The sequence below is a fragment of the Microcaecilia unicolor genome, chromosome 7 (genome assembly GCF_901765095.1).
Source record: "Microcaecilia unicolor chromosome 7, aMicUni1.1, whole genome shotgun sequence".
NCBI classification, from domain to species: Eukaryota; Metazoa; Chordata; class Amphibia; order Gymnophiona; family Siphonopidae; genus Microcaecilia; species Microcaecilia unicolor.
Window position 1 is genome coordinate 288,947,208 of NC_044037.1, and position 12,283 is coordinate 288,959,490.

The following is a 12,283-nucleotide window of genomic DNA, read 5'->3' on the forward strand; positions in this document are numbered from 1 at the left end:
TTTTCAAAATTATTGGGGGTGCTAAGCCCAGTGGAAATAACCCCTCCCTGGACATATACATAGAATTTTCTCAATATTGGGGGTGCTCAAGCACCCACAGCGCCGGCTCCTATAATTCAGGGCCCTTAAATTTCCAAGTTTTATTCAGGATTTACTATCCCACCCATCAAACTGAATGTCTAGGTGGCTTACAATCTAAATCTTAAGAAAAGGAAAGGGAATAACAAGACATAACTGAGAGGAAGGAGGGTAGAACTACAATCTTGAAAGCAAAGGAGGTGATGGGAGAGGGGGGGGGGTCTATCTAATCTGTCAGGTCAATCAGGCTAATCTCTCATGGACAGAAAAGGAAGGGAGCTAGGAGTATGCAACAGAAAAAAGGAAGGTTAAGAATTCAGATTTGCAACTTTGAAATGTCTGGTGATGGAAGGACTGTGGTAGTTTACTCCAGTGTTCGGGACCATGGACTGAGAAGATCACTTTCCTGGTGTGCTCATGAAAGACTTCCCGAAATAATGGTACTACCAGTCGATTTTGAAACAATGACTGCAATGTTCTTTCACTGGAATAGGGAGTCAACATGTGGGAAAGACATGGAGGCTCGCCAGAAAGGTGGGTCTTATAGGCCAATAATAGAATCTTGTAAATGATATGGTGGGGCAGTGGAAGCCAATGGGCTACTTTCAGAATAGGAGTCACATGGTCAAATTTCTTTTTTTCCACTGATTCATTTGATGGCAGTATTTTGGACTATTTATAAGCATCAAATTTCAATTGTTTTAAGGCCTATGTAGAATTACAGCAGTTGACCTTGCTAATGACCAAAGAGTGGATAAGAGTGTTTAATGCTGGTGGATCGATAAGAGAACGCATTGAATGGATTTTCCTAAGCCTATAGAAACAATTCTTAACAAAAGTAGCAATTTGATGCCAGAAGGAAAGTGATTCATCTAGACCACCACCTAGAATTTTGGTATTTGGTAGTTGGGGATGAAAGAAGAATCAAGAAGGATAGGCTGAGAAAGAGTGACATTGGGAGAGTTTGTAAAAAGAACACATCTGAACTTTTCTGGATTAAGGGCCAATTTGTTGTGTTGTAGCCATTTGGTTATCTGTGTCAGGTTGCAGTTGATATTCTGAATTATTTCAGTGTCGGTGAAGTTCATGGTGTGTAATAGTTGGCCTACCCAAACGATCCTACGTAAACCCCTTCATCCAGCAACACAGCATGACCAATGATCGTACTGGACAACATACAATCTCCATTCCTCCTGACCCTTCACAACTACATCATTCGATCACTATATAGCCTTGTATTTGTTCTCAACCGACTTGGTGAACGCCTTGACAGTACTATGTAAGCCACATTGAGCCTGCAAACAGGTGGGAAAATGTGACTGTAAAACCTAAGGATTAAGCAAGTGTGTGCTAAGATAGATGTTAAATAGCATGGGAGATAAAACTGATCCTTGTGGGACTCCAGAGGTTAGTGAGAATGGTGCTGGCACGTTATTTTGATAGTGGACTATATATGATCAGTCAGAGAGGTATGAGCTAAACCAAGCGAGGCCTAAGTCGCGAATTCCTATTTGATGAAGTCTGTCCAGAAGTAAAGCATAATTGACCAGGTCAAAGGCTGAGGAAAGGTTGAGTGACCTATTTTGGTCCAGATGGTGATGTATGTATGTAGTAAAACCGAGCAAAGCAGTCTTGGTGATATGGTGTAGCCTGAATCTGGTTTGACTAGGATAATTGTTTCTGCAATCTTGATAAAGAATGGAAGGTTGGCTATAGGGCAATAGTTACTTTTATCTGATATGAGTTTGGAAAAATCTTAAGTCTCAGAATAGCAAGGTTCCAGGCTTCCGGAATCATTCCAGAAGAGAGGGACAAAGAAATCATATGTAAAACAAATGGAATGAGCTCTTGGAGAGACCGTTTAATAAAAATGAAAGGAATGGGATCCTGGGGGGGCCGTGGTAGATTTCATATCATGTATGACAGTACATAATTGAGATTCAGATGGGATGTTAAAAGGAGTAAGCTAACTGGCAAGAAGACAACTGAGGTGGAATGAGCTTTCTCACTATTGGGGACCATCAGGAGGGTAGTAGTCAAGATAGAGATTTTGTTGCTAAAGTAGTCCGCAAGGTCCTGGCTAGTAGGGAGTGAAATTTGATCATCTGGTGTAAGATGGGGAGTAGTTAGTGATTTTAGGGTCTGACAGAGGACTGCAATTTTGAGTGCCTTAACTATTTTAGAAGAACAGTAACTCTCTCTTGCAAAACGTAGTGCCAGTTTGTATGAATATGTTATACCTTTATAGATAGCAAGGGTAATGTCAATGTCTCCAAACGTGTTCAGCATCGTGGTCCTTTAGTGCCGACGAGGACAACGTTGAACCCATACATACCCTCTGTGTCAGATCCGATGATGACCATTCCCAGGGCCTACTCTCAGTACCCAATGACGAGAGAGATGGAGACCTTGCCAATGCTGGTGCACTCCTAATGGATGGTGAAGTCTTGGCAGCCATCGAGGTTGATGCTTCCGGTGCCGATATTGATACACCGGTTTTCCAGAAGCCAAAAAGTCTCTCCTGTTGGACCTACCGTGCTTTCTGTGTCCTCAACTACATTTTCAAACAGAGAGAACAAGAGTTAGGCTCATGGTTACGCCCAAGGCACCTGATGTACCAAGAGTGTGGGTCCGTCACAGAAATCACCCAATTACAATGGGTGCATCTTTTGAAGGCACTGGGGGTCTTTTGGGACATTAAGAATCGCGGCCAAATTAAACTCAGTTGTGAACAGTAAAATGGGGCAGTGTTCAAACTCAGGTTGGTGCTCAGGGCTAAATGGCCTAGGCACTCACGAAAATGAAAGGAAAATTTAAGTGTCAAAAAAGTATGGAAATTAAAGGAAAATAAAATAAGGGGAAAAAATGAAAATATTAAAAAACAAGACAAAAATTCCCACATGGGAAAGCACTGCAAATGAGAGAGAAAACACACACTGAGAGGAGAACACAATGATGTGTCTTCCCTGCTCCGTGGAAAAACGAAGACCAATAAACCCATGTTTGCACATTGAGTGAGAAGCACCAGCACATGTGTGGTGGGACACTACTAGACAGTTCTAAGTTAGCATCGCTAGTCAGTGTCCACATTGGGCTCTGTGGGATGATGTCACCCAGCTGTGAGAATACAACGGCCTGGTTGTCCTCAGAGAATCAACATGAAAGTAGAAATAAAAAAATCTCCTTAGCAAACATACAACATGACAATATCAAAAGGTACATAATACGCACAACATAGTAACATAGTAAATGACGGCAGAAAAAGACCTGTGCTACTTTTTGTGTATACCCTACTTTGATTTGTACCTGTCCTCTTCAGGGCACAGACCGTATAAGTCTGTCCAGCACTATCCCAGCCTCCAAACCACCAGCCCCGCCTCCCACCACTGGCTCTGGCACAGACCGTATAAGTCTGCCCAGCACTATCCTCGCCTTCCACCACCGGCTGGCTCTGCCACCCAATCTCGGCTAAGCTCCTTAGGATCCATTCCTTCTGAATAGGATTCCTTTATGTTTATCCCATGCATGTTTGAATTCCGTACCGTTTTCATTTCCACCACCTCTCGCGGGAGGGCATTCCAAGCATCCACCACTCTCTCCGTGAAAAAATACTTCCTGACATTTTTCTTGAGTCAGCCCCCCTTCAATCTCATTTCATGTCCTCTCGTTCTACCGCCTTCGCACCTCCGGAAAAGCTTCGTTTGCGGATTAATACTTCTCAAATATTTGAACGTCTGTATCATATCACCCCTTTTTCTCCTTTCTTCCAGAGTATGCAAGGAAAGAGTATTGAAATTAAGTGGCTGTAATAAATGCTAACAGATGTTCTCACGGCCAGTCATGAGGCCATGAAAATCAAGATCATCACATGAAAGCACAGTTCCAAACCAATAAATAAGAAATGGAATGTATTAATTTATCCTTGAATCAATTAAAAATATACCACACTAGTCCAAGTCTCAAGTCCATCAGTGAATCGCAACAGCCAAGTTGGATAGGTACACTAATAGATTAGAGACCTGAATTACAGATGTCCTTCTTGCTACAACTGGAGGAATAGTGCAGTTTTTTCAGCAAGGTTTTCAACTATATTTAACCATGCATTGCTACGTCAAAATTACCACCAATATTCTACTATGACAAGGGAAAAATATCTGGTGGTTATGCTTAACATATTTCTTTTTAAGATTTCTTACCTGGCAAATACCCTGTCTTTATTTGCTTTTTCTTTGCCATATTGTACAGATTGGACCTCTGTCCTCCCACTGAAAGAAAAGGCAATTTAACATTAATATTCTAAATGAAATGAACAACTTCCTCCCAAAAAGAATTCCACACACTTTTTTCTTGTACTAAAAATGTGCTGCTTCCTTTAAATTAAATCTCACTCTTGTCATCCTATTGCGTCCTTGTAACTCTGGAAACTTCCTTTAGATTTACTTACAGTTTTTATAAGGTGTCCCTACCCACTATGCTTCAAAAATACCCCCCCCCCCCCCAAAAAAAAAAAAAACCCAAATAAAGCCTGTCAAACAATACATAGATGATAAACAGAAGATTAAGTTATTTGGAACAAGTCAGATGGAAAAAGTGAATTATATTATTTGACAGGAAGACAATGAGGAAAATGAATTCTTGAAAATCAGGCAGCACCTTGATCCAGAGGAAATGTGAGTAGGGAACAAGCACAGAAATAGGAGCTAGCTTATACACATTGGATACAAAAAAAAGGAGAGTTGGTGAGTTCAGAATGTAATTGGACAAAATGGAAAACAAAGGGCCAAAACTAGAAAAAGATCTAATTATCTCAGATGACATCAAGGTAGTCAAGTCCATGTAATAAAGCAATTAGAAAAGCTAATGGTATGCTTTACAGTAGTGTTCCCAGACAAATATAGTTAGGTGAAAAAAAGGGGGGGGGGGGTTGCAAAAGAGACATTTCTTCACAAAGCCCTTCCCCCTCTTAAATTAGCTAAAAAAGACATTCAAGAAAAATTCCATGCATAAAGTAACTCCCCCCTGGTAATACCAGCCACCCAGTAAAAGCTACCATTACAGCTGATGGCATCATTAAATTAACGTTTCTCTACAGAAGTGACATATGGATTCGGTTCTATAAGACACACATAATATTACTGTAATGTAACTAAGACTTTCCCTTTAATATTCACTTATAAATATTCACTCAAAATTATATTTTGCCATTTCAGGAATAACAACTCTTCCTTCTACTGCCAAACACCGTGAAATTAACACAGAACCCCACAAAAAGATACTCAGTGTCTAAATAGCAAACTTATCATATCATAACAGCTCTAACTCCCAGAACAAAAAAAAAAAAAAAAAAAAAAACAACTTCAACAACCCTACATTATCTATGAAAAGAGTACACTGTAACTACTACCCGGGGCCTTGGGTATCACAATACCTACTGTGAAAACACAAGTACTGCTAAAATACTCTTACACAAGATTATATGCTAGCAGAATTGTTCACTTTGGTTACACACAGAACATGGTCAGACCCTCACCTAGGCGTAGATGCACTAAAAAAAACCAGCCATTAACGTGGGTTTTAAACTGGTTCAAGCCAGTTGAACGAGCAAGTAGTAAACTGTGCCATGTACAAAATGGCATTTTCCTGTCACGGTAGCAGCTAACGAAAACGGAATGCACCTAGAATGCGTCTAGAATGCACTGTGATTGGCTGAGAGAGACCTAGGGGCGGAAGATGGATGGGAGTTGAAGATGTGGATGATGGACATCCTCAACTGCACTCTCCTGCACTTTTCTTGTCTGGGGTGGGCTCTCAGGGGTGGAGGCTGAGCCGGGATCCGCATCGGAGCCTTCCTGCAGCAGGCCGTGGAAGGGGTGAGCGGCGTGGCGTCTTCCTTTTCCCGGGCGGCACAAGGAGGCGCAGGGACATCCACAGGCATAGTGAAGGTGCCATAACTTTAAAAAAAATTTTTTTTTAAGTCCCTCACGAGCACTTGGGACACGCAGCTTGTTATTTATTTTTTTAGATGGGTGTTAGGCGCATGCTCGACCGGCCGACTGTTTTCCAAGGAAATAGAATGCAAGTGAGCTACAACGAGCAGCTCATTTGCATTCCATTTCCTTGATGCATGGCCGTTCCCTACCGATTCGCTATGGAATCGGTAAGGGAACGGCTCTTTCAAGGACATTAGTGCCTCTAGCCCCTAATACAGAAAAAGAGACAACAAATAAGAAAAACAAGCAGACACTGAAATGACCTCCCCCCTTGCAAAGGCAGACGATGCATTTTTTTCTGGTTCCTTTTTTATTGGGAATCCTGGCCAGCAAAGTACTAGATTTGTTAACACATCAGCGAACATTAAAACAGGTTATTTTATTTAATTTGAGCACTTACACCAATCTTATCACAGAAATAGTAACAATGCCAGTACCCAGTTGTCTCTTCAAGGACAAGGCTGTAAATACAACGCTCAAATACAAAGTCTTTCTGTAACATTCCCTTCACCCCCTGGGTCACTGCACCCCCAACCCCCTTCCTGCAAACTATTTTATACTCCCCCCCTGTAACCCCTACCTCGACCACACCCCTCCCCGGCCCATCCTTTTCAATTTAATGTACTTTAAATCATATTAACACATGTGAATTTCGAATGTGTGTTAATGTGGAAATAACATGAATTAACCCATCAATGCACATTAGTAAATCTAGGTCTCTCACCTCCACCAGCCCCCTAATTTAGTCAGGGCTCCCAATATGGCCTTTGCCCACCCCTTCTTTAAGCAGTGTAGTACTGGAAGAAAGAAACCAAAATCCATTTATTACTGTACTGTTCAAAATACAGAGAGGAAATGCACATTCCCCAAAGCTGACATTCCAAGACCTAAAAACGTAATAAAAAAAAAGTGTTTTATACCTTTGTCTGAGCATTATATTTTTCTGATCAGGTTGGTTACAATTTCTTTCACACTTTTCCAGGGGGTCTCATCTAGTTCTTCTCCCTTCCCTTTGGTTTCTTCTCTGTATCTAACATTGATCTTTCCCTTCATCTTTTTCTTCCCTATTTCTCTCTTCTCTACCTTTCCACTCATTATCCTCTCCTTCTCACACCCTTCAGTTCTCAAGCTCTCTCTCCATCTCTCACCTACCAGCTTTCCATCTCCAACCCTCTCACTCCCCACATCTTTCTCCTTTCACTACTACTACTATAAATCACTTCAACCTATTCCTCCCTCTTTCATCCATTTTCTAATCACCCATGTATATCCTCCATACTCACCTTCTTCCAAATCCTCTTCTACTTTATTTATTATTTAGATTTTGCTCACACCTTTTTCGGTAGTAGCTCTAGATGAGTTACATTCAGGTACTCTGGATATTTCTCTGTCCCAGGAAGGGCTCACAATCTAGGTTTGTACCTGAGGCAATGGAGGGTTAAGTGATTTGCCCAAGATCACAAGGAGCGGCAGAGGGATTTGAACTGGCCACCTCTGGATTGCAAGACTGGTGCTCTAACCGTTAGGCCAGTCCTCTGCTCTGCTTCTCATTCCCACAACAGCTCCTTCTAGAATTCAACCCATTCTTATTTGTTACCCCCTACTCAGCTTCCCATTCCTTCCCTTTCAACCCTCCTCTGTCTTATTTCCACACTCTCTCACGCCTTCTATGGTTCTGTGTCTGTATACTGTCTCTTAATTCTAAGTTTCTTTGTACTTGGGGCAAAGGAGGGTTAAGCAACTTGTTCAAGGTCACAAGGAGCTGCGGTGGGAATTGAACTCAGGTTGCCAGGATCAAAGCCCGCTGAACTAACCATGATCTTAAGGTGGCCAAACAGTAGAAAAGGCAACGGTCAAAGCCAGAAATATGATTGGGTGCATAGTGAGAGGAATGACCAGTAGGGAAAAAAAGAGGTGATAGTGCCCTTGTATAAGTCTCTAGTGAGGCCCCATTTAGAATACTGTGTCCAATTCTGGAAACCGCACCTACAGAAAGATAGGAACAGGATGGAATCTGTCAAGAGGGCAGCTACAAAACTGGTCAATGGCCTCTGTCATAAAGCTTATGGGGACAGATTTAGACCGCTCTGGAAGAAAGGCAGGAGAGAGGAGATATGATAGAGATGTTTAAATATCTGTGGCATTATTGCACAGGAGGTAAGCCTTTGTCAAATGAAGGACAACTCTGGTATGAGAGGGCATAGGATGAAGTTAAGAGGTTATAGGCTCAGGAGTAATCTGCTTTTTGACAGAAAAGTTGGTGGACGCGTGAAATAGCCTCCTGGTGGAGGTCATGGAGACAAGGACTGTGGCTGCATTTAAGAAAGCATGGGACAGGCACAGGGGATTTCTTAGGGAAAGGAGGAGATAGTGGTGACTGAGGATGGGCAGACTGGATGGACAATTTGGCCCTCATTTACCATCATGCTTCAATGTTTCTGCACATATTTCTGTTAACATCATCGCTACAGAAAAGTATGGTGATGGCAGCATTAAGTTGTAGCGTAGTCTGAAGCGGCAGAGACGTAAAGTTAACATAAGAACAAAAGCAATGCCATACTGGGACAGACTCAAGATCCATAAAGCACAGTATCCTGTTTCTAACAGTGGTCAATTCAAGTCACAAGTACCTGGAAAGATCCCAAAAGATTAAAAACAGATATTATGCCGCTTTTCCTAGGAAAAAGCAGTGAATTTTCCAAAGTCCGTCTTAATAAGATCATAAGAACAGCCATAGAGTCAGACGAATGGTCCATCTAGCCCAGTATCTTGCTTCAAATATACTGCAGAAGATCCAAAATGAGCCTTATATTTATTTGTTTGTTGCACATGTATCCCACCTTTTCCCACCTATTTGCAGGCTCAAAGTGGTTTACATAGTACCGTGCTGGCGGTCGTCAGTTCCGGTATGACAAATACATAGTGATATCACGACAATACATGATACCATGACAATTTTAGCACTTTGTCAGCGTGCTGTGAGATTAAAAAGATTGAAAATCGCTGCTCTAACCAAATAGCATATCAACTATACAGGGTTATTGGTCAAATAAGTATGTTTTTATCTTTTTCCTAAAAAGGGGAAAGGGAAATGGGACTTAATATACCGCCTTTCTGTGGTTTTTTGCAACTATATTCAAAGCGGTTTACATATTATATTCAGGTACTATTTGTACCAGGGGCAATGGAGGGCTAAGTGACTTGCCTAGAGTAACAAGGAGCTGCAGTGGGAATCAAACCCAGTTCCCCAGGATCAAAGTCAACTGCACCAACCACTAGGCTACTAATAAGTTGCTACTTTCAAATCCAAAGGCAATTTATTCCACAATCTAGCCTGATGTACTGAAATATATAACCTTATCACTAATTTTTAAGTTCTAGACAGTGGAAATCATGTTGCGGGGTTCCTCAGGGATCTTCCCTGTCCCCTAAGCTTTTCAACGTTTATATGAGCCACCTGGGTGGATATTTGCAATCTCTGAATATTTTCTATTTATCGTACGCTGACAGCATTTTTGTTCTTTGTCCAGTGCAAAAATCTCTAGATAACACTTTCTTATTGATAAAACACTATATAGCATTGATTGAGGAGTGGGCATTTGCAAATTTTTTAAAAACTTAATACAAAAAAGCAAATTGGTATGGTTTGGTGACTATCAGAAAGATGCTTCAGAAACAACTGCCCTTTCCTCAGGAACTTCATGAAAGATCGAATCAAAGTCCACAGTGTTGAGAATCAAACATATAAATAGCGAGTGACCGTACTCACTCGCAAATGCGCAGTAGAGACTTCCCTCTGTGCCCCGCCCCCCCGCGTCAATACGTGAAGACGGGGGCAGGACAGAAAGGGAAGTCTCTACTGGCATGCTGCAGACGTCGGAACCGCTCCCCCCCCCCCCGGAGTCGCCGCCACCGCCCCTCCATCTGGCCGAGCATTGTGAACTACATCACCACGCAGCAGCAGGCACATCAGCAAAGCTTGCCGTCGGGCTTCCTTCTCTGCCTTTGTCCCGCCCTCGCCGACGTTACGTCACACGAGGGCGGGACACAGGCAGAGAAGGAAGCCCGCCCTGACGGCAGCTTTGCTGATGTGCCTGCTGCTGCGTGCTGATGTAAGTTTACAGTGCAGCTCGGGCCGGGGTGAAGGGGCGGCGGCGGCGCCGACCTGGGGGGGGGGGCCTCGGAACCCCCCCCATTCCAAAAGTAGCCCGTTTTCACGGCTCAACGGCTAGTAATATTAGATTCTAATCTTACTTACCAGATTAATGTTCTAGTAAGGAAAATTTTTTTCCATCTACATATCAAATCCTCTTTGAGCCCATCTGGTTTAGAACTATCGCACAGGCAATCCTGAGCCCTCTACTCGATTATTGCAATTCACTGTATCATCATATTATCAAACAACAATTGAACTGTTTACAGCTTTTGCTAAACACTGATGCTCATTTGATATTTGGCTTGGGAAAGTATAACGAGGCTAGTCCTTTATTACAGCAATTATATTGGTTAAAAATAGAAGCGCGTATTACATATAAAACTGCATGACAAGTTCATAAGTGTTTATGGGAAGAAATCGATTATGGTGGGACAATTGCTACCACCTGTGGGTGCTAGAAGGCACTTGAGAAGCTCAGAACATTTGACACTTCATATACCTATTGTACGGAATTTGAGGTTGAAATCAGTTTGAGAATATTCTTTTTCCTTCCAGAGACCAAAGGTTTGCAACACTATTACAGTTTGTATATGGACTACAGTTAATTATAATCTATTTCATAAAGTTTTAAAATCTTATCTGTTTAAGTACCTGTATATTGAGTAATAATAATGTCAGTCATGTCCATCTAGGATAGTCTCTTGCTTGTAAACTGCCATGAAGAGATTGTTAAAGGCAGTATAGAAGTATTGAAATAGAATAGAATGTATATGCTTAGTAATTTTGTTCTTTATCATAGTCTTTATCATTTTGCCTGGCACCAACATTAGGCTCACTAGTCTATAAATTCATGGGTCAGCTCTGGAACCCTTTTTAAAACAGGTGTTACACTGGCCACGCTCCAATTGTCTGGTACAATGATTGATTTTAAAGATAACTTCATTTCTTTGTTTTTATCAGTACTACGCGATGTACACCATCCGATCCAGGTGATTTGCTACTCTTACATCTTCCAAGTTTACAGAGATTTGTTTCATTTCCTCTGACTCATTATCATTAATTACCATTTTTGTTATGGGTATCTCTCCCACAGTGAAGACCAAAGCAAAGAATTAGTCTCTCTACTATGGCCCTGTTCTCCCTGAGCGCCCCCTTTCACCGCTCGATCATCTAACGGTCCAACTGATTCTTTTACTGGCTTCTTGCTTCTAATGTACTTATAAAACTTTGTATATGTTTTTGCCTCCAAGGCAATCTTCTTTTAAAAGTCTCTCTTGAATTCAACTTGCCATTCCTTAAGCTGTTTCCTATTATCTTTAGTCAGATCCTTCTTCCATTTTCTGAATGATGCTCTTTTATCTCTAATAGCTTCCTTAAATCATGCTGGCTGTCATTTGGCTTTCTGTTCACCTTTTTTAATACATAGAATATATTTGATCTGGGCTTCTAGGATAGTATTTTTGAACAATATTCACTTACTAGTAAAAGAAGCCCGTTTCAGAGCAAATGAAACGGGCACTAGCAAGGTTTTCGTCGCTAACACCCACCTCCCTCCCTCCCTGGCCAACCCCTTCGTTGTTCTGGCATTGCTCCGCCCCCGTCATGATGTTTGACGCGAGGGCGGGGCCCGGAGCGATTTCCCACCCCCCGCCTCCCTGCCAACCCCTTCATTGTTGTGCCATTGCTCCGCCCTCGAGGGCGGGGTCCGGAGCAATTTTGGTGGCTTCACCACCACGAACCTTCAAACCTTTTTGAAGGAAGTCAGTGCTTGGCTTCACTGACGTCAGTGTCCTCAGAACGTTGAGGGTGAGTTTTATTATAGTAGATGATGTAAATTTTTGATCTTTCCTGCTTCTCCACTGTTTTTTTTACCATTTTCATTTATCAGTCTGCTTTTTGAAAGTTAACTGCTTTGCTCCTGCCCACAAGGATGCCCACAGACCACCAGGGACATCAAACAGGCCCAAGGGGCCTACCTAGATTTGGGGGGGGGGGGACTTCTTCATGGGGGGGGGGGCAGATGGAAGGAAGGGGGCTTTGGTGGGCTTAAAAAAAGTTA

At 42.1% G+C, this 12,283-nt stretch overlaps 1 protein-coding gene across 4 annotated transcripts in view; it reads right to left on the reverse strand.

The window, feature by feature from the left end:
* PTPN4 (protein tyrosine phosphatase non-receptor type 4) overlaps window positions 1-12,283 on the reverse strand; it is a 340,947-nt gene that overhangs the window by 125,947 nt on the left and 202,717 nt on the right. For all 4 annotated transcript variants that reach the window (XM_030209948.1, XM_030209949.1, XM_030209947.1 and 1 more), the window contains one exon: window positions 4,275-4,343. In XM_030209948.1, the coding sequence (XP_030065808.1) occupies window positions 4,275-4,343 (69 nt within the window). The remainder of the gene's footprint in view (window positions 1-4,274; window positions 4,344-12,283) is intronic.